The following is a 23756-nucleotide window of genomic DNA, read 5'->3' as shown; positions in this document are numbered from 1 at the left end:
TTCATTCTCTATGGGGACGGAATGGATGCGGACAGCACACAGTGTGTTATCCGCATTTGCGGAGCGCGGCCCCGATCTTTGGGTCCGCAGCTCCGCAAAAAGATAGAGCATGTCCTATTCTTGTCCGCAGCTTGCGAACAAGAATAGGCATTTCTATGGGGGTGCCGGGCGGGTGTGTTCCAGATCCGCAATTTGCGGGTCCGCAACACAGCACGGACGTGTGTATGGAGCCTTAATCCGAGAAATGTATGACTGTATGTCTGACACTGAAAAGATGCTCCAGCATCTCGTGGGCATTGCAAGTATTTACTGACACACACAAGGCAGGAGACCGGCCAGCTCCTCTATATTCATTGCATAATACATACTTACATCTCTGTGTTTAATTTTCTCCATATCTGATTGCTACATATCTTTCTACATATCTGCTCAGAAGCTGAAAACCTGTACAGACTTAATACTTGTCACACAGAATTAACTACAGTCAATCCTCTGTGAAGATGATGGAAATCATGGAAAGCTTACATCATATAGCTTCAGTTGGCTTCTGCTTGCAGTAGCTACTAGGCAGTTGGCAAGGAAAGTGCATTCCCTGGTTTTTCACTTAGCAGCACAGATCTTTTATCCACAAGATAAACGATAGGTGTCTACTTGCCAGGGCTCTGACTGCTGAGACCTATTAGACAGTGTTCATATCACGTTTTTGTCCCACCTTTAATGCACACATATGAAATACATATTAAAGGGGTTGTCTCACTTCAGTAAATGGGATTTATCATGTAGAGTAAGTTAATACAAGGCACTTCCTAATGTATTGTGATTGTCCATATTGTCTCCTTTGCTGGCTGGATTGATTTTTTATTCACATTATACACTGCTCGTTTCCATGGTTGGCACCACCCAGATATGTAGACTATGCACACTCTCACGGTCTCGGCCACTAAAGAGGCCAGTGCTTTTTCCTATATTGTGCAACCATGGCCAGCGCTGCTGGATTACAGGGTGGTCGTAACCATGGATACAAACAGTGTATAATGTGATGGAAAAATGAATCTAACAGCAAAGGAAGCAATATGGGTAATAACAATATATTAGTAGATTGTATTAACTTTCTGTACATTAAAAATGTCATTTGTTGAGTGAGACATCCCCTTTAACTGGATGCCTTTCACACATGCCATACAGTGGTATCCATCACCATAAGGTTCCATTGTGAAAAAAATGTATCTGTTAAGGTATTACTTTTTTTTTCTGCAGGATGGAAAAGCATAGTCTTACGCTTTTGCGTTCTTTTTCCCCCCAAAATATATGTAAAAAGTGAGACAAAAATGTGATGTGAACAGACTTACTTTATACCAAAAATATGGCACACATTGTTGTATCTTAAGGCATCATATTCCTGCTAGACCACGCCCCTTTCCCACTAAGCCACACCCCTAGTTGGGCGAGTAAAAAAAAATGTCTAAAACACTGTCCCATAACCCGGAATTTTTTAGCATGTTGGAGTTAGATTCTTCTTTTTTTTACATCTCTTCTGCATTTTCCACTAGTGTGCATTAAAGGAATAGTAAAAGTGTTGAAGAAATTAATAATAGAAATTAATAATATAATGAAGTTATGCCTAAGAGATGAGAAAGCCTGAAACACGTTGGTTCCTGGTGGTTTTTGGGCCTGTATGGATACTTTTACTGAAAAAGGCTCTAGTTGTATTGAGTAACTATAGAAATCCATTCGATTTGCTTGAATGTTGTTAAGGTCTACCATTTCTGAGGATACAAAATTGATACATTCTTGGCACAGTTAATAGAATGTGTTAAATGTCTAAAAATTTTACATGCTTAAGTCACCACATATAATTTATTTCAGAATATGTTGAGCCAAGGGAGAAGTTAAGGGAAGGCACATTTGCATGAACAGTTTGCTTTACTGTTTTCATATGAAATTATTTCACTTCATTTCTCCCTTCTTATACTGCATACAAGGTTGGACTGGCCCACCAGAGTAACAGAGGATCCTCCGGTAGTCCCGGGCTCTAATACCCTAGTGGGCCCTAAAGGTCCATAACAAAAAAAAAACATTTGGCTGCCTTTAGAGCCAATCACTTGCCACTGGGGTCTTTTTCTTTGATTTAAAATTGATTAAAACCTCTATTGATGATATAGGGGTTTGACCCCAAGAATAATTTCCTCTGGTGGGCCCATGGAGCCCTAGTGCAATATATGACAACATATGATCGCTTTCAAAATTCTGCTGGTTACCATTGGAAACAGACAACAATATTTCCCCTCTGTTGACATGACCTAACAAATTTGAGCTTCACCTTTTAACATAAAGCTCATCTCAGAATAAGCTGTAAAATATACAGCCTGATATATTTATTTACTGTATGTGGAATGAAATAGATTTTCAACTTACCATTCAGTATTGCTTCTCCTTTCAGACTTTTCACTCCTCCAGGGACAAGGTTTCCGTCAATATAAAACTCTATAAATCCATCATCTAATGTAATCAGTATATGGGTCCAAGCATTTTGTTCCATAAATTTTGAAATTCCTGCTTTAGCCACAAAAGTAGTATCAGAACCAAAGGTCACATAGTATAGCAGGATCATGATATAAGAGTCATTGGTTTCAGCTTTCACACCATAATACATTGTCCCATTATCATTGTCCTTTGAAATGATAAATCCATTGGTGTTAATGGTGGGTATGGTCCATGCTGAGAAGGTAAAGTTTGTCAGAGTCGTATTTAAACTATGATAATACTGGGACTCAATCACTCCAAAAGCACCTTCGTTGCCACTGAAGAACAAGGCATCTGTTCCACTGTGGTGTCGGCGCATATGCGGTTGCAACTGCACAGAAGATGGGAATGAGGCAATAAGCAAGAGATCCACCATAGGAGGTAGGCCCACTTTGAAGCCTGTGGAGTAAATTTCCCAGCCAATGCGAACATCTCCAAATGTACCCTGACGTCTCCAAATGGAGATGTTGATGATGTATCTCATATCGTCTACCGATATGACATCTTCAGCCACCTCCTGATTCTGTGTCTCTGGCCCAATGACAAATACTCCAAATGGATCATCATTAAAAGGAATCATCACTGTCACATTTAGATTTGTTTCTGCCAGCTGACCGCCTGGGCCTGGAAATCCCCCTGTGTATGGAAAGTATAATATTTAACAAATACAACAAAAAACGAGCTCAGCAACTGAACACTTGTGTGAATTGGGGCCTCCTCTATGACTATGTAGAAGCTTACTAACAGGATGTTAAAGGTGATATATGACTTAAAGGAACAATGTAGGTTATAAAACCCATAGGAAATTCTGAGTGTTTCCAATTCAGAATCCTCATCTCAGAATGGAGTGGTTCCAAACATCACCCCTTGCTCTGGAGGAACTGTCCTGTTTTCCATTGCACAGGCAGCCCATTCATTTGAATGGAAACTATGTAATGCTTCATTTCCCCTGTGGTGGTGATGTAAGCAAACTGAACATTCATTGAAAACTTTCCACCAGATTCAATATGGTGAACAATGCGCCAAGAGAATAGATCTATTCTAAATAATCTTCATGGTAAATTTTGGATTAACTCCTTCATGACACAGCAATCAGTTTTTGCGTTTTCGTTTTTCACTCCCTGCCTTACCCAATCCATAACTTTTCTTTATTTTTCCATACACATAACCATATCAGAGCTTGCTGTTTACGGGACAAGTTGTAGTTTGTAATGGCGCCATTTTATATTGTATAGGATGTAGTGGGAAACTGGAAAAAATTCCAAGTGGGGTAGAATTGGGGAAAAAATATAAAACCCGCCATAGTTTTATGGGTTTTGTTTTTAAAGGGGTTGTCTCTCTTCAGAGAATAGCATTTATATAGAGAAAGTTACTATAAGCCACTTACTAATGTATGGGTATTATCCATATTGCTTCCTTTGCTGGCTGGATTCATTTTTTCATCACAATTTTTTTCATCACATTTTTTCATGCAATGCAGTAGTGGTGGTGCTTGCACACTATAGGAAAAAGCTCCCATGGTCCCGGCCACCAGAGAGGCCGTTGCTTTTTCCTATAGTGTGCGAGCATGACCTTCACTGATGGATTGCAGGGTGGTCGTAACTATGGAAACGAGCAGTGTATAATGTGATGGAAAAATGAATTCAGCCAGCGAAGGAAGCAATATGGATAATAATAATATATTAGTAAATGGCTTGCATTAACTTTATCAACATAATAAATGCTATTTACTGGAGCGAGACAACCCCTTTAAGGTGTTCCCTAGGAGGTTACCTTCATTCTCTGGTTCAGTACAATTACAGTGATACCACATTTATATAGTTTTTTTTTCTTGTGTTTTAATACTTAAAAAATAAATAAAAACTTGGTCAACTCCCCAGGTTCTCAAACAGTTGTCTGCTAGGTGCAAAAAACCTTGAGACCTCAGAAACTGATGATCAGGAATATCCAGCACTCTGAACTGTGGTATAAAAGCTTGAATCTTTATTTCAAGACATCAACATGGGTACACTCACTGCAGCACTTCAATTAAACTGATCTTAGTCATCAGTAATATGTCATGCTATGATTAAGATCTGTTTGATCGAAATGCGTCAACAAGTGTATTGAAGACGCTATCCCTGTTGATGTCATAAAATAAAGATTCAAGTTTTTATACCACTGTACGGTTTTCAGTAACATCATTTTGCAAGGTGTATGACTCTTTGATAAAAAAATTTGCGGGAGGTTAAGGGATGAAAAAACTGTGAATTGGCCATTTAGATTTTTTTCGGTTATGGCATTCAACGTACAGGATAAATATGTTTGTAAATAGTTCAGGCATTTTGGGAAGCGGTGGTACAAATCATCTTTATATATTTCGTTTTTGTTTATCTTTATTTTTATTATGGGGAAATGGGGGTGATTCGAATTTTTATAACTTTTTTTTACTTTCTTTTCTACTTTAAGAAAGGGGGGGAGCTGAACATGAGTTCTTTAAGTCGCTTCTCTCATACACTACTGTACTTTAATACAGTGTATTGGAGATTCTGTATATTCTTATGGAGCACTGCCCCCTGCAGGATATGCCAGCCCGCTCTGCTCTGGAGAGGGTGCCATCTGTAAAATGCTGACATCCGCTGTATATGTAACATTAACATTAACCCTGCAACATTAAGCATTCTTGCCATCTATTTAGATTCTAATTTTTTCATCCCAAAATTTCCTATTACTACGGTATGATCCCTTAGCTCCTTGTCTGGTAATTTACTTCCCAGACCACATTGTGGTCTATAATTTCTGACGCCATAATGCAGCCTGTACAAGTAAAAGGTAAATGTGAGATGGTTCAGGTAGGTAAAAGGGATCTGTTTAGAACTATTGGTCTAGGTTTCACGTTACTGCACTTTTGGTTTGGGCATTTTATGGCACTTTTAGTTCAGGCATTGTATGGCACTGTTGGTCTTAGCCCTGAATGTCACTTATTTGATCACTCTCTGAAATAATTGTTTTAATATGGTATGAACACACATCAGTCTTCCTCTTGCTACAGACAATGGATTATTAGAAATCTCCAATGTACTGGTGCTGTTGTTCCATGCTAATTAAAGGGCACTATGCACAAAATCAAATCCATATCATGTTCTATCCTTTGGGAAAACTGGCATATATGTCAACAACTGTCTTAAAATGGAAGCATTTCGATTTTTTTAAATGATTTTTTTAAGAGAACATATGAATCATAAGATCTCAAGGCACATTAAGGTTTAATGTATGTACATTAGCTTGAAAAGGTATTCATACCCCTTGAATGTTTACAATTTTTTTTACATTAAACCCACAAACTGGTATTTAATTGGGATTTTATGTGATAGACCAATATAAAGTAGCAAGTATGTGTGAAGTGAAAAGAAAATAAAATTATACAGGGTTTTAAACATTTTTAATTCTGAAATGTGTGCATTTATATTCAGCGCCCTTTACTCTGATACCCCTAAATAAAATCCAGTGTGACCAATTGCCTTCAGAAGTCACCTAATTAGTAAATAGAGTCCACCTGTGTATAATTAATTCTCAGTATAACTACAGATGTTCTGTGAAAGCCTCAGAGGTTTGTTAGAGAACATTAGTGATCAAACAGCATCATGAAAATCAAGGAACACACCAGACAGGACAGGGATAAAATTGTGGAGAAGTGTAAAGCGTGGTTAGGTTCTAAAAAATTATCAAAAGCTCTGAACATCTCACGGAGCACTGTTTAATCCATCATCTGAAAATAGAAGGCGTATGGGACAACTGCAAACCTACCAAGACATGGCTGTCCATCTAAACTGACAGCCCAGGCAAGTAGAGCACTAATTAGAGAAACAGCCAAGAGGACCATGGTCACTCTGGAGATGATGCAGAGATCAACAGCTAAGGATACTTTCACACTGGCGTTTTGAATTCCGTTTGTGAGATCCGTTTCAGGGATCTCACAAACGGTTCAAAACAGATCACTTCAGCCCCAATGCATTCTGAATGGATAAGGATCCGTTCAGAATGCATCAGTTTGGCTCCGTTCCGCCTCCATTCCGCTCTGGATGCGGACACCAAAACGCTGCTTGCAGCGTTTTGGTGTCCGCCTGGCGATGCGGAGCCAAACGGAAACGTCCTGCCTTACAATGTAAGTCAATGGGGAAGGATCCGTTTTCACTGACACAATATGGTGCAATTGAAAACGGATCCGTCCTCTATTGACTTTCAATGTAAGTCAGGACAGATCCGTTTTGACTTAGACTTTTTTTTCAAAGAATAATGCAAACGGATCCGTTCTGAACGGATACAAGCGTTTGCATTATAGGTGCGGATCCGTCTGTGCAGATACCAGACGGATCCGCACCTAACGCAGGTGTGAAAGTAGCCTAAGGTGGGAGCATCTGTCCACGAGACAACTATTAATTGTGTACTCCACAAATCTGGCCTTTATGGAAAAGTGGCAAGAAATAAACTGTTTTTGAAAGCAAGCCATAAGAAGTCCTGTTTGTAGTTTGCCACAAGTCATGTAAGGGGACACAGCAAACATGCAGAAGAACGTCCTCTGGTCAGATGAGACAAAAGTTGAACTTTTTGGCCTAAATCCAAAATGATATGTGTGATGTGAGGATGCTTTTCTTCAGCAGGGACAGAGTTGATGGAAAGATGTATGGAGCTAAATACAGGGCAATCCTGGCAGAAGATTTGAGACTGGGGCAGAGGTTCACCTCTTAGCAGTACAATGACCCGAAAGATACAGCCAGAGCTACAATGGAATGGTTCAGATCAAAGCATATTCATGTGTTAGAATGGCCCAGTCAAAGACCAGACCTAAATCAGATTCTGACTGAGCTTGAGATATTTTGCAAAGAAGAATGGGCCAAAACTTCAGCCCCTAGATGAGCAAAGCTGGTAGAGACATACCTCAAAAGACTTGCAGCTGTAATTACAGCAAAAAGTGGTACTACAAAGTATTGACTCAGGGGGGTTCAATGCACACCACACTTTCCTGATTTTTATTTATTAAAAAGTTTGAAAACCATGTATCATTTTCTCTTTACTTCACACATACTTGATACTTTGTGCTGGTCTATCACATAAAATCCCAATAAAATACATTTAAGTTTGCGGCTGTAACATGAAAAAATGTGGAAAAGTTCAAGGGGTATGAATGCTTTTTCCAGGCACTGTATGTATATATCTATAGTGATCAATCAATAGATAGACGGATAGATAGATATTAATGTATGTTATATATGCTAAATGAACAGGATCTTTAAAAAATATGCTTGACTTCTGCTTACAATGTTAAATATACGCACCGGAAATATTTATCAGCTTTAAAACATAGAACTCGTTGAACTCTGGAATTTGATCAGAAATTGCATGGAGAGTAATATATCTAAAAGCATCTTGGTCATTAAACAAGAGAATGCCCCATGTTTCATTAAATTCCTGGCCTGGCCGTAAAACCGATCCATTCTGCATAATCTGCCAGTGCAGAAAAACACTGCCAAAATGTCCTCTGTCTCGCAGCACCCTGAAAGGATAACACTTTGTAATAGGATATATCATAAATAATAACCATAATGCAATATATTTTCAGTGATGACATTAGGATAAAAAAGGCATTACTATAGCTAATCCTAACCACAAAGCAGCACATGCTTAGCATTCTGAGAAAGTGGGACAATTTATTTATAAAGTAAAATGCCATATCCCATATAATCCATAATATAACAATAATTTTTATTTCAGGAAATGTAGTCTTTACGCAAAGCACTCCTAGCTGAAGTTAAAGGTATTAACTGTTTCTAATAGTAACCAGCAGAACTGTGAAAGTATCTCTGAGAGATAGGGTATGTTAACACATAGGGCAGAATTGTGGCAGAATAAATGTTGTTTTTTACAGCATGCACATGAATTTCTACAACTCCCATTAAGATGTATGGGGCAGGTACAGAAATTCCTGCACCAAATATTCCATATGTGAACATAAGTCGTGCAATGCATTTACTAAGGATCTAAATTTTTGTTTAGTACTGTATTTTTACAAAATATTATTAGATGTGTTTTAATAAATAAATACATTTCCTAATTAGAAATTGAAGATGAAATACACACTTAGCACAGACTTACTTGAACTGATTACTTCCACTTTCTTCTACAGTTTTATCAATGGATTCAAAGTAGAATATTCCATTGGGGTCGTCATTAGCCTTGATAATTATTGTGGCATTTCCATTTCCACTCACCACAGTGTCTCCTACATAAAAGATAAGTATTTCTATAAAAATGTTCTAGATAGAAAAGAAAGCTGCCAAAACCAGCTTTGATGTCCTTTTTGTGTGCTACTAAAGTCAAAATTATGCTTGGAGCACAAGGCAAGGGAACTGTAATCTGTCTTGACGCTAGTCATCTGGCTTAGCAAGAACTAGAGTATGGAGGACTAAACCTGGAAACGGAACACCCGTCTCAATAAAGGCGATCCCACTCAGGAACCAAAACTAGTTCACCCAGAGCAGTCTCTGCTTGTGGTATAGAATCCTAGGTTGCGATGTCAGGGGAGCTGCTTGCAGGTCGAGTGAACATATAGCATGGTTTGCTAAATGGGGTTAGAACCAGTGGGCAAAAAACATCAAAGTCAAATCTGTATCCCCAACAGAGACAATGAGGGTCAAACCAAGACAAACAGCATTGTAACAAAAGGTAGGAGAATGGCTCAGGAAGAGTCCAAGGTCATACACAGTAGCAAATACAAAGGGGAAGACAAAGAGTACTCAGGTAAATGATATCAGGTCAATAAAATAAGTACAGACAAACCAAAATAATGAATACTAGCTGCCACTGAGCAAAAAAAAGAGCAAGGTTTAAGAAGAGCACAAATCTAACTGACTGGCTCTCAAGCAAAGCCCAGATCAGTTCATCACAGCTCTCAATCTGTGCCATCTCCTCCTCTTTGTCTGGCTTCTGGAGCAGAAACAGGCAAAGTTGTATGTTAATAGGTCTATCCTGTATATGTTTCTTCTCTTTTGGATCTGCTCTGGGTTTTGGCTAGGAGGATATCATCTAAGCACTGTATGAAATGAATTACCAAGGTAAAACTAATAACCAGTTTCTGTTTAGCAGAATTTTGTGCCATTTATATACAGTTGTTATTGATAGACATTGAAAGAAAGAAGGCTGTAAATAAAAAAATGAAATTACTAGGAGTCACTTGTTCGTGCCATTTTCAAATTAGAACCATTCACGTAATCTGTCATAAAAAATGTGCTGTAGCTTGGAAAGTGTTACCAGAACTTACAGTCGCTATTGCCAGGGAGACAAGGATGGAGGCTTTGAACAGAGAGAGAGATTTGCTAATAGTCACAGGAAATGGGTAGGGTTTGCAAATTCACCCTAAAATGGGTGCTTTATGGTCATTTCTGGTGTGTGTGTTTCTGGGGCTGGGTGCTTAAATTCAAAATCATATCAGTCACATACAACAAAGAAACCAAAAAATTGTCCGCATTGCCAGCAAGTCCAAAGAAGTGATGTACTCACTTAATTTAGTTTGACATTTTAGGACAGCATGGAGACTCTGGTGGAGGTGCTGGTGTTATGGGTTCGAATCTGACCAAGGACTATCTTTGCACAGAGTTTGTAAGCTCTCCCCGTTTTCTCCCACACTTCTAAAAATATACTAAGAGGTTACTTTTATTCTATAAAAACTAACCCTGGTGGATTCTGGGGAACGAGTACCTAGATGACAGCCACAGACTCCTATGCTCCACGTCTCTTCAAATAACACCACAACAGTGCTCTGAATAATAAAACTGCATTACAGTCAGTCCTATGTTAGGTCTATGCTGAAATAAAGTCCTGGATGATAGGTCTATTATGAAATTAACAATCACTCAACAGCACTAACCTGTACAGTTAAAAAGCCATACATAAAAGTATTCATCTGTCTCTGGTGCATCATCTTCATTTGTCTTTACTGCTATATTCAACATTCTTTGGCCAATTTCAAACACTAGTATGTCTCCAGAAACGGGAGTAAAATCTCTTTCCTCGGCAATAGCTGTTCCACTGAAAGTTGCATAGGCGACAGAAGAGATAAAATCAGCTGATCCATTCCGCATAATAGTGAGGTTTGCACTCTCACCTTCATTAACCCATAAAACAACTGGTTCTGGAAGGAAAGTACAACAAATCAGTGTTCCACGTTGATTATTAATGTATGGTGCAGAAAAGAGACAAAACAAACCTAAGGCTATGCTTTTTGTAAGAGTATAGGGCTAATTTCACACAGGATATAGCAGATGTTATATCGTACATAGCATTTATACGTAGTGTCTACTAGTCCACATGCAAAGCAGAATTTTTATAAAATGCAGCCAAATGCAAGTAAAATGCTTGTATGTAAAAAATGCTCTGCTCTGCTAGCAAAGCAAGAGCGTGCAGGCAGGAGCTCGGTATAGCACATTGCTGCTCCTGCCTGTACCCGCTCCTCTAAAGCATGGCATAGCACATGTATGCCAGGCTTTAGCAGAGTGGAGCTGGCACAGGCAGGAGTAGTGATGTGTGTTCCTGCCTGTGCATCACTGTGACCCCAGTGGAATTGTTACACCTGTAAACCACTGATATGTCGCAGGGGCGTAGCTATAGGGATCTCAGTGGTCTCAATTGAGACTAGGCTCAAAAGCCAGGGGCCCACATGGTTGCATTACAAGGGGGTAGTTTTTGTACTTGTGCACATTATAAGGGGGTATTTTTTGTACTAGCGCACACTATAAAGGGGTATTTTTTGCATTGGCATCCATTAGAAGGGGGCATTTTTTTGCACTGGCACACATAACAGGGTATTTTTCTGTGCTTGTGCACATTATAAGGGGGTATTTTTTGTACTAGCGCACACTATAAAGGGGTATTTTTTGCACAGGCATCCATTAGAAGGGGGTATTTTTTGCACTGGCACACATAACGGGGTATTTTTTGTGCTTGTGCACATTATAAGGGGGTATTTTTTGTACCAGAGCACACTATAAATGGGCATTTTTTGCACTGGCACACATTATAAGGGGGTATTTTTTGCACTGGCACATATTATAAGAGTTTTTTTTTGTACTGGCGTACATTGTAAGGAGAATTTTTAGCACTGGCACATATTATAAGGGGGGGGGGGGTTCGTACTGGCGTACATTGTAAGAGGGTATTTTTTTGTATTGGCACAAATTATAAGGGGGTGTTTTTGTATTGGCACAAATTATAAGGGGGTGTTTTTGTATTGGCACACATTATAAGGGGGTGTTTTTGTACTGTCACATTATAAGGGGATATTTTTGTACTGGCACGCATTATAGGGAGAATTATTACTACTGGGGGACTATGGGGTACATGATTACTAGTATGGGCACTATGGAGGCATTACTTCTGGGGCACAATGGGGGACATTATTACTATTGGGGGCACAGTTAACACTAAGTGCACTCTGGCAGATTATTTCTACTGGTGGGACTTTGGGGAGCTCAGCACAGTATCAGCTTAGCACAATTATTTTGGGGGGACATTATGTTTACACTATTACTGTCAGGGACACTATTTGTTTGGTACAGTTATTTTTTAGGGAACTGTATGCCAATACTTATTGAAGGGGCACTATGTGCGTGGTACTATTTTCAGGGGGACTAATTCAGCATTATAATATTGGGGAACACTATTGGGGTGGAATGATGAAGTATTGAGAAGGTGGGGAGGATGATGGAAAAGTAAGAAACTAAGATGTCTGTTTGTCAAACTCTGCATGGACAAGAGATAGCTGAAAGAAATCACTATGGCGGTCTGGTCTGAATGGAGAAGATGAGGAAAGAGAACGTCTACATCAAAGGAGACATCACTAGATGTAAGAGGTATGTGGCACTGTATTACCCTGCATGTTTTGTAGCACTGTATGTAATGTTTTCCAAGTATGTATTTAACAGTAAGGATGGAGGGAAGGGGTTAGGTTGAGAATATGGCATGGGGTGCCGTTTTTGCCTCAGGCAGCAGAAAGGCTAGCTGCTCCCCTGCCCTTGGCTAGAAAGCACTGAGGGAAGGGGGACCCAAGCTTAACTCTTGGACCAGGGCCCATAAGCCTTTAGCTATCACCCTGGTCAGCGGTGTACAATTGTACAGATTCCAAAGTGAGACAGAACTTCAGGTGTCTATTTCATATAGAAAACCTAATAAAACATAAATAAGGTATATTAGAAAAAAATGATTTTATAAAATATAGAGTAGTTATGTATGTAGCCTTGGTTTATGTTCAGTTCATTAAAAGGACATGGCCAGGGTATAGTGACCGTACTACAGGTCCAAAATGTGTCATAATTATAAAAACAACCTAAGGCCTCAGGCACACGACCGTTGTTTTATTCCGTGTCCGTTGTGCCGTTTTTCGTGATTTTCTGCGGACCCATTGATTTTCAATAGGTCAGTTGAAAACTCGGCTAATGCACCGTTTGCCATCCACATCCGTGATCCGTGGTTCCAGTCAGTCAAAAAAATATAACCTGTCCTATTATTTTCGTGGAAAACGGTTTGCGGACCCATTCAAGTCAATGGGACCGCTAAAAAACGCGGAGGCACACAAGATTGTCATCCGCGTCCGCGTGGCCGCGTCCGTTTTTTTCCTATCATTTGCATTGCAAACCTGTCTTTTTTTTACTTTCCTTTATGTCTGTTGGTCCTCCAAAAATAAAGGAATCCCATTTTGCAGAACGGAACACAACAACGGTCGTGTGCATGAGGCCTAAGATTTAGGGATGAGCGAACCCGAACTGTATAGTTCGGGTTCGTACCGAATTTTGGGGTGTCCGTGACACGGACCCGAACCCGAACATTTTCGTAAAAGTCCGGGTTCGGGTTCGGTGTTCGGCGCTTTCTTGGCGCTTTTTGAAAGGCTGCAAAGCAGCCAATCAACAAGCGTCATACTACTTGGCCCAAGAGGCCATCACAGCCATGCCTACTATTGGCATGGCTGTGATTGGCCAGTGCACCATGTGACCCAGCCTCTATTTAAGCTGGAGTCACGTAGCGCCGCACGTCACTCTGCTATGATCAGTATAGGGAGAGGTTGCAGATTAACTCCTCCAAAAGACTTCATTCTGTGATCGATCTGCAGCTGTGGATCATTGAAGTGCTATTATTGACTTGCTCACTTTTTTGAGGCTGCCCAGAGCGTTTTTAGATCACTTTTTTTCTGGGGTGATCGGCGGCCATTTTGTGACTTGTGGTGCGCCAGCACGAGCTATCACCAAGTGTATTTAACCATCGATAGTGTGGTTATTTTGTGCTATATCCTACATCAGCTGCAGGCTGAGCCTGTGTCACCGAAGTGCATTTAACCATCAACAGTCTGGTTATTTTTTGGCCATATACTACATTAGCTGCAGGCTGAGCCTGTGTCAAAGAAGTGCATTTAACCATCAACAGTCTGGTTATTTTTTGGCCGTATACTACATCTGGTGCAGGCTGAGCCTGTGTCACCCAAGTGCATTTAACCATCAACAGTGTGGTTATTTTTTGGCCATATATTACATCAGGGGCAAGTTGAGCCTGTCACCCAGCGCCTAAAAAATAGACCTGACATTTCTATTCAACCAAATCTGCACAGTTTTAGCTGGTCAAGTTATTTGTAGTGACCGTAAAAGCAGACTTTTTGTTCTGGGTTGAAAAAGCATTCCCAAATTTGCCATTCTGAAAATAACTAGTTTGTGGTATTTGAGGCCTACTTGAAATCTATCCCAAAAAGAAAATCTTACATTGAAGGTATTGATAGTGTGATTCAGAAAAACCTAAGACACACGCTAGCGTGCTGATAGAAGTGTCATTCTGTGATTAAACCTATAACTGTCACACAGCGCAAAAAAAAAAAAACAGGTCTCACATCTCTCTTCAACCAAATCTGCACAGTTTTAGCTGGTCAAGTTATTTGTAGTGACCGTAAAAGCAGACTTTTTGTTCTGGGTTGAAAAAGCATTCCCAAATTTGCCATTCTCAAAATTACTAGTTTGTGGTATTTGAGGCCTACTTGAAATCTATCCCAAAAAGAAAATCTTACATTGAAGGTATTGATAGTGTGATTCAGAAAAACCTAAGACACACGCTAGCGTGCTGATAGAAGTGTCATTCTGTGATTAAACCTATAACTGTTACACAGCGCAAAAAAAAACAGGTCTCACATCTCTATTCAACCAAATCTGCACAGTTTTAGCTGGTCAAGTTATTTGTAGTGACCGTAAAAGCAGACTTTTTGTTCTGGGTTGAAAAAGCATTCCCAAATTTGCCCTTCTGAAAATAACTAGTTTGTGGTATTTGAGGCCTACTTGAAATCTATCCCAAAAAGAAAATTTTACATTGAAGGTATTGATAGTGTGATTCAGAAAAACCTAAGACACACGCTAGCGTGCTGATAGAAGTGTCATTCTGTGATTAAACCTATAACTGTCACACAGCGCAAAAAAAAACAGGTCTCACATCTCTATTCAACCAAATCTGCACAGTTTCAGCTGGTCAAGTTATTTGTAGTGACCGTAAAAGCAGACTTTTTGTTCTGGGTTGAAAAAGCATTCCCAAATTTGCCATTCTGAAAATAACTAGTTTGTGGTATTTGAGGCCTACTTGAAATCTATCCCAAAAAGAAAATCTTACATTGAAGGTATTGATAGTGTGATTCAGAAAAACCTAAGACACACGCTAGCGTGCTGATAGAAGTGTCATTTTGTGATTAAACCTATAACTGTCACACAGCGCAAAAAAAAAACAGGTCTCACATCTCTATTCAACCAAATCTGCACAGTTTTAGCTGGTCAAGTTATTTGTAGCGACCGTAAAAGCAGACTTTTTGTTCTGGGTTGAAAAAGCATTCCCAAATTTGCCATTCTGAAAATAACTAGTTTGTGGTATTTGAGGCCTACTTGAAATCTATCCCAAAAAGAAAATCTTACATTTAAGGTATTGATAGTGTGATTCAGAAAAACCTAAGACACACGCTAGCGTGCTGATAGAAGTGTCATTCTGTGATTAAACCTATAACTGTCACACAGCGCAAAAAAAAAAAACAGGTCTCACATCTCTATTCAACCAAATCTGCACAGTTTTAGTTGGTCAAGTTATTTGTAGTGACCGTAAAAGCAGACTTTTTGTTCTGGGTTGAAAAAGCATTCCCAAATTTGCCATTCTGAAAATAACTAGTTTGTGGTATTTGAGGCCTACTTGAAATCTATCCCAAAAAGAAAATCTTACATTGAAGGTATTGATAGTGTGATTCAGAAAAACCTAAGACACACGCTAGCGTGCTGATAGAAGTGTCATTCTGTGATTAAACCTATAACTGTCACACAGCGCAAAAAAAAACAGGTCTCACATCTCTATTCAACCAAATCTGCACAGTTTTAGCTGGTCAAGTTATTTGTAGTGACCGTAAAAGCAGACTTTTTGTTCTGGGTTGAAAAAGCATTCCCAAATTTGCCATTCTGAAAATTACTATATGATTGAAAAGACCGGCACTCTCAACACACGGGACCATATGGTTAAATGCAGATCACAATGTTTAATTGATACATATATAAAAGAATAAAAATATATAAAAATATAAAATATACACTAATATTGGGTGATAATGGTTTCACACAATGTTGTGCCAATCCTACAAAGGTAACATTAATTTAAAACGTCCAATATTCAATACTGGTTTATATCATGTAAAAAAGACCGCTGTAGGTAAAGAAGACCATGAATATTCACATATAGATTCCTAGAAGGAAAGAGAATAGAAGTCCTTTTTGGTTCTGTCCCGAATATAGACAGACAGTGCAAGGTGGTATTTGCTAAAATAAAGTCAATGTTATATTGTATATAACTGTCTTTTTCTTCATATGGATATCGCTTTAGCGATTAATGGTCATATGCGCTTGATGATCACCCACTGTGTGGGCTTACCTTCCCTTTCTGCCGGTCTGTCAGTCGGATTCCTCGGGGCTCGCTGAGAGCCGGCGTCCCGGCTGAAGCGCTGTCAGCGTCCCACGTGGGTTTGGAGGAAAAGTTTGTCGCTCCGGAAGTGACGTATCGGCATGCAGGAAGGTATTCAATACTTCGCTCAGACTCGGCTGTTCGTTGTAGCGGCTGAGGTAAAACTTACAGTGCACTGTAATTGGAATTATTTGCTTCTCACAGATGGGTCATAATTTGATCTCCAATTTGGATCTCTTAATACCAAACACGTTTCGGGAAACACTCTTCCCTTCTTCAGTGGTGATGACCCTCCTTCATGCCTGATTGGTTTTTATACCCTCTGTCGGTAATTGCCAAAAACAGACATGGAATCTGTCCATTTTTTTCTTTGTTTTCTTTGTATGTTTTTAGTCATCTACAATATAGTTATTTGGTATCTGTTGTTCTTAACATCTCTTTTATACATAGTTCTTTTCATGTGTTCAGTATTTTTCCATTTTTTCATCTTTTTTTCTCTTTGCGGTTGTGCCGCGTTTTTGGTGCGTTTTATTTTTGACATATGCGTTTTTTTGTCAAAAGGTTGCAATTTACCCTGTAGTACAAAGTCCATAAAGGGTTTCATTGCATGGGCCATGGTTAACCTTATATATCATTTATTATAGTTGTTAAGTGTATATGGGCAGATAAACATATGGGCAAGTAAACATATGAACATATATTTGCATCTGATGAATATATTAGAAATTTTGCCAATGTTAAAATTGAGTACATAAAAATTATAAAATTGTGACTGACTAATATGATACATTTTGTATCTCCATATTTTATTGGTTGTAACAATATATAACATTATGTATATTTCTATCTATATGTTTATCCTGGAGTGTGAAGAGCATATCTTAGTGTTGTTAGGTGGCTTGTGATATGTTAAAAATACAGCCGCAAATTAGTGCGGATGTACCTATAGATTATGCTTTGCATCTTCTTTTACAAAAATTTCTTCTGGGACGTTTCTTTCCCAAGGGTCATTTTGTTTGGATGTAGGAGGGGTACGTGCGCCTTTCCCCCCGCATATGTCAAAAATAAAACGCACCAAAAACGCGGCACAACCGCAAAGAGAAAAAAAGATGAAAAAATGGAAAAATACTGAACACATGAAAAGAACTATGTATAAAAGAGATGTTAAGAACAACAGATACCAAATAACTATATTGTAGATGACTAAAAACATACAAAGAAAACAAAGAAAAAAATGGACAGATTCCATGTCTGTTTTTGGCAATTACCGACAGAGGGTATAAAAACCAATCAGGCATGAAGGAGGGTCATCACCACTGAAGAAGGGAAGAGTGTTTCCCGAAACGCGTTTGGTATTAAGAGATCCAAATTGGAGATCAAATTATGACCCATCTGTGAGAAGCAAATAATTCCAATTACAGTGCACTGTAAGTTTTACCTCAGCCGCTACAACGAACAGCCGAGTCTGAGCGAAGTATTGAATACCTTCCTGCATGCCGATACGTCACTTCCGGAGCGACAAACTTTTCCTCCAAACCCACGTGGGACGCTGACAGCGCTTCAGCCGGGACGCCGGCTCTCAGCGAGCCCCGAGGAATCCGACTGACAGACCGGCAGAAAGGGAAGGTAAGCCCACACAGTGGGTGATCATCAAGCGCATATGACCATTAATCGCTAAAGCGATATCCATATGAAGAAAAAGACAGTTATATACAATATAACATTGACTTTATTTTAGCAAATACCACCTTGCACTGTCTGTCTATATTCGGGACAGAACCAAAAAGGACTTCTATTCTCTTTCCTTCTAGGAATCTATATGTGAATATTCATGGTCTTCTTTACCTACAGCGGTCTTTTTTACATGATATAAACCAGTATTGAATATTGGACGTTTTAAATTAATGTTACCTTTGTAGGATTGGCACAACATTGTGTGAAACCATTATCACCCAATATTAGTGTATATTTTATATTTTTATATATTTTTATTCTTTTATATATGTATCAATTAAACATTGTGATCTGCATTTAACCATATGGTCCCGTGTGTTGAGAGTGCCGGTCTTTTCAATCATATACGTTTTCTTGCATTTTGAAGGGTGAATCATTTTAGACCAGAGCACCTCTTTGTGACTGTGAGAGGGTGAGCTATTTCCCTTTTTTCTATCCTGAAAATTACTAGTTTGTGGTATTTGAGGCCTACTTGAAATCTATCCCAAAAAGAAAATCTTACATTGAAGGTATTGATAGTGTGATTCAGAAAAACCTAAGACACACGCTAGCGTGCTGATAGAAGTGTCATTCTGTGATTAAACCTATAACTGTCGCACAGCGCAAAAAAAAACAGGTCTCACATCTCTATTCAACCAAATCTGCACAGTTTTAGCTGGTCAAGTTATTTGTAGTGACCGTAAAAGCAGACTTTTTGTTCTGGGTTGAAAAAGCATTCCCAAATTTGCCATTCTCAAAATTGTTGTGAACGGGAACAATGAGGAAAACATCTAATAAGGGACGCGGACGTGGACATGGTCGTGGTGGTGTTAGTGTACCCTCTGGTGCTGGGAGAGGACGTGGCCGTTCTGCCACAGCCACACGTCCTAGTGAACCAACTACCTCAGGTCCCAGTAGCCAGCAGAATTTACAGCGATATTTGGTGGGGCCCAATGCCGTTCTAAGGATGGTAAGGCCTGAGCAGGTGCAGGCATTAGTCAATTGGGTGGCCAACAGTGGATCCAGCACGTTCACATTATCTCCCACCCAGTCTTCTGCAGAAAGCGCACAGATGGCGCATGAAAACCAAGCCCATCGGTCTGTCACATCACCCCCATGCATATCAGGGAAACTGTCTGAGCCTCAAGTTATGCAGCAGTCTCTTATGCTGTTTGAAGACTCTGCTGCCAGGGTTTCCCAAGGGCATCCACCTAGCCCTTCCCCAGGGGTGGAAGAGATAGAATGCACTAACGCACAACCACTTATTTTTCCTGATGATGAGGACATGGGAATACCACCTCAGCACGTCTCTGATGATGACGAAACACAGGTGCCAACTGCTGCGTCTTTCTGCAGTGTGCAGACTGAACAGGAGGTCAGGGGTCAAGACTGGGTGGAAGACGATGCAGGGGACGATGAGGTCCTAGACCCCACATGGAATGAAGGTCGTGCCACTGACTTTCACAGTTCGGAGGAAGAGGCAGTGGTGAGACCGAGCCAACAGCGTAGCAAAAGAGGGAGCAGTGGGCAAAATCAGAACACCCGCCGCCAAGAGACTTCGCCTGCTACTGACTGCCGCCATCTGGGACCGAGCACCCCAAAGGCAGCTTCAAGGAGTTCCCTGGCATGGCACTTCTTCAAACAATGTGCTGACGACAAGACCCGAGTGGTTTGCACGCTGTGCCATCAGAGCCTGAAGCGAGGCATTAACGTTCTGAACCTTAGCACAACCTGCATGACCAGGCACCTGCATGCAAAGCATGAACTGCAGTGGAGTAAACACCTTAAAAACAAGGAAGTCACTCAGGCTCCCCCTGCTGCCCCTTCTGCTGCTGCCGCCTCGGCCTCTTCTGCTGCTGCCTCGGCTTCTTCTGCTGCTGCTGCCGCCGCCTCGGCCTCTTCCTCTGCCTCTGGAGGAACGTTGGCACCTGCCACCCAGCAAACATGGGATGTACCACCAACACCACCACCTGCGTCACCAAGCATCTCAACCATGTCACACGGCAGCGTTCAGCTCTCCATCTCACAAACATTTGAGAGAAAGCGTAAATTCCCACCTAGCCACCCTCGATCCCTGGCCCTGAATGCCAGCATTTCTAAACTACTGGCCTATGAAATGCTGTCATTTAGGCTGGTGGACACACACAGCTTCAAACAGCTCATGTCACTTGCTGTCCCACAGTATGTTGTTCCCAGCCGCCACTACTTCTCCAAGAGAGCCGTGCCTTCCCTGCACAACCAAGTGTCCGATAAAATCAAGTGTGCACTGCGCAACGCCATCTGTGGCAAGGTCCACCTAACCACAGATACGTGGACCAGTAAGCACGGCCAGGGACGCTATATCTCCCTAACTGCACACTGGGTAAATGTAGTGGCGGCTGGGCCCCAGGCGGAGAGCTGTTTGGCGCACGTCCTTCCGCCGCCAAGGATCGCAGGGCAACATTCTTTGCCTCCTGTCTCCTCCTCCTCCTACTCAGCTTCCTCCTCCTCTTCTTCCACCTGCTCATCCAGTCAGCCACACACCTTCACCACCAACTTCAGCACAGCCCGGGGTAAACGTCAGCAGGCCATTCTGAAACTCATATGTTTGGGGGACAGGCCCCACACCGCACAGGAGTTGTGGCGGGGTATAGAACAACAGACCGATGAGTGGTTGCTGCCGGTGAGCCTCAAGCCCGGCCTGGTGGTGTGCGATAATGGGCGAAATCTCGTTGCAGCTCTGGGACTAGCCGGTTTGACGCACATCCCTTGCCTGGCGCATGTGCTGAATTTGGTGGTGCAGAAGTTCATTCGCAACTACCCCGACATGTCAGAGCTGCTGCATAAAGTGCGGGCCGTCTGTTCGCGCTTCCGGCGTTCACACCCTGCCGCTGCTCGCCTGTCTGCGCTACAGCGTAACTTCGGCCTTCCCGCTCACCGCCTCATATGCGACGTACCCACCAGGTGGAACTCCACCTTGCATATGCTGGACAGACTGTGCGAGCAGCAGCAGGCCATAGTGGAGTTTCAGCTGCAGCACGCACGGGTCAGTCGCACTGCGGATCAGACACACTTCACCACCAATGACTGGGCCTCCATGCGAGACCTGTGTGCCCTGTTGCGCTGTTTCGAGTACTCCACCAACATGGCCAGTGGCGATGACGCCGTTATCAGCGTTACAATACCACTTCTATGTCTCCTTGAGAAAACACTTAGGGCGATGATGGAAGAGGAGGTGGCCCAGGAGGAAGAGGAGGAAGAGGGGTCATTTTTAGCACTTTCAGGCCAGTCTCTTCAAAGTGACTCAGAGGGAGGTTTTTTGCAACACCAGAGGCCAGGTACAAATGTGGCCAGACAGGGCCCACTACTGGAGGACGAGGAGGACGAGGATGAGGAGGAGGTGGAGGAGGATGAGGATGAAGCATGTTCACAGCGGGGTGGCACCCAAAGCAGCTCGGGCCCATCACTGGTGCGTGGCTGGGGGGAAACACAGGACGATGACGATACGCCTCCCACAGAGGACAGCTTGTCCTTACCTCTGGGCAGCCTGGCACACATGAGCGACTACATGCTGCAGTGCCTGCGCAACGACAGCAGAGTTGCCCACATTTTAACGTGTGCGGACTACTGGGTGCCACCTTGCTGGATCCCCGGTACAAAGACAATGTGCCCACCTTACTTCCTACACTGGAGCGTGATAGGAAGATGCGCGAGTACAAACGCACGTTGGTAGACGCGCTACTGAGAGCATTCCCAAATGTCACAGGGGAACAAGTGGAAGCCCAAGGCGAAGGCAGAGGAGGAGCAAGAGGTCGCCAACGCAGCTGTGTCACGGCCAGCTCCTCTGAGGGCAGGGTTAGCATGGCAGAGATGTGGAAAAGTTTTGTCACCACGCCACAGCTAAGTGCACCACTACCTAGAGGCAACATTTCACTAACATGGTGGAACAGTACCTGTGCACACCCCTCCACGTACTGACTGATGGTTCGGCCCCATTAGACTTCTGGGTCTCCAAATTGTCCACGTGGCCAGAGCTAGCCTTTTATGCCTTGGAGGTGCTGGCCTGCCCGGCGGCCAGCGTTTTGTCTGAACGTGTATTCAGCACGGCAGGGGGCGTCATTACAGACAAACGCAGCCGCCTGTCTACAGCCAATGTGGACAAGCTGACGTTCATAAAAATGAACCAGGCATGGATCCCACAGGACCTGTCCATCCCTTGTGCAGATTAGATATTAACTACCTCCCCTTAACAATATATTATTCTACTCCAGGGCACTTCCTCATTCAATACTATTTTTAATTTCATTTTACCATTATATTGCGGGGCAACCCAAAGTTGAATGAACCTCTCCTCTGTCTGGGTGCCGGGGCCTAAATGTGTGACAGTGGCCTGTCACAGTGGTGGGTGACGTGAAGCCTGATTCTCTGCTATGACATGAAGACTTATTCTGTGCTGACATGAAGCCAGATTCTCTGTTACGCGACCTCTCTCCTCTGCCTGGGTGCCTGGGCCTAAATATGTGACAGTGGCCTGTTCCAGTGGTGGGTGACGTGAAGCCTGATTCTCTGCTATGACATGAAGACAGATTCTGTGCTGACATCAGGCCAGATTCTCTGTTACAGGACCTCTCTCCTCTGCCTGGGTGCCTGGGCCTAAATGTGTGACAGTGGCCTGTTCCAGTGGTGGGTGACGTGAAGCCTGATTCTCTGCTATGACATGAAGACAGATTCTGCGCTGACATCAGGCCAGATTCTCTGTTACGGGACCTCTCTCCTCTGCCTGGGTACCTGGGCCTAAATGTGTGACAGTGGCCTGTTCCAGTGGTGGGTGATGTGAAGCCTGATTCTCTGCTATGACATGAATACAGATTCTGCGCTGACATAAGGCCAGATTCTCTGTTACGGGACCGCTCTCCTCTGTCTGGGTGCCGGGGCCTAAATGTGTGACAGTGGCCTGTTCCAGTGGTGGGTGACGTGAAGCCTGATTCTCTGCTATGACATGAAGACAGATTCTGCGCTGACATAAGGCCAGATTCTCTGTTACGGGACCTCTCTTCTCTGCCTGGGTACCTGGGCCTAAATGTGTGACAGTGGCCTGTTCCAGTGGTGGGTGACGTGAAGCCTGATTCTCTGCTATGACATGAATACAGATTCTGCACTGACATAAGGCCAGATTCTCTGTTACGGGACCTCTCTCCTCTGCCTGGGTGCCTGGGCCTAAATATGTGACAGTGGCCTGTTCCAGTGGTGGGTGACGTGAAGCCTGATTCTCTGCTATGACATGAATACAGATTCTGCACTGACATAAGGCCAGATTCTCTGTTACGGGACCTCTCTCCTCTGTCTGGGTGCCGGGGCCTAAATATGTGACAGTGGCTTGTTCCAGTGGTGGGTGACGTGAAGCCTGATTCTCTGCTATGACATGAAGACAGATTCTGTGCTGACATAAGGCCAGATTCTCTGTTACGGGACCTCTCTCCTCTGCCTGGGTGCCTGGGCCTAAATTTGTGACAGTGGCCTGTTCCAGTGGTGGGTGACGTGAAGCCTGATTCTCT

The 23756-nt window shown here is 42.2% G+C and overlaps 1 protein-coding gene across 1 annotated transcript in view; it reads right to left on the bottom strand.

Moving 5' to 3' along the window:
• Nucleotides 1-23756, bottom strand: part of ADGRV1 (adhesion G protein-coupled receptor V1) — a 574752-nt gene that overhangs the window by 410647 nt on the left and 140349 nt on the right. Inside the window, exons 18-21 of the mRNA XM_040419646.1 lie at nt 10427-10690; nt 8656-8782; nt 7839-8056; nt 2416-3159 (exon numbers count right to left, since the gene is read on the bottom strand). Of these exons, the coding sequence (XP_040275580.1) occupies nt 2416-3159; nt 7839-8056; nt 8656-8782; nt 10427-10690 (1353 nt within the window). The remainder of the gene's footprint in view (nt 1-2415; nt 3160-7838; nt 8057-8655; nt 8783-10426; nt 10691-23756) is intronic.

Source organism: Bufo bufo, chromosome 2, assembly GCF_905171765.1.
Source record: "Bufo bufo chromosome 2, aBufBuf1.1, whole genome shotgun sequence".
NCBI lineage: Eukaryota > Metazoa > Chordata > Amphibia > Anura > Bufonidae > Bufo > Bufo bufo.
Note: the sequence above shows the minus strand (reverse complement) of the source record. Positions and strands in the feature narration are given on the sequence as shown.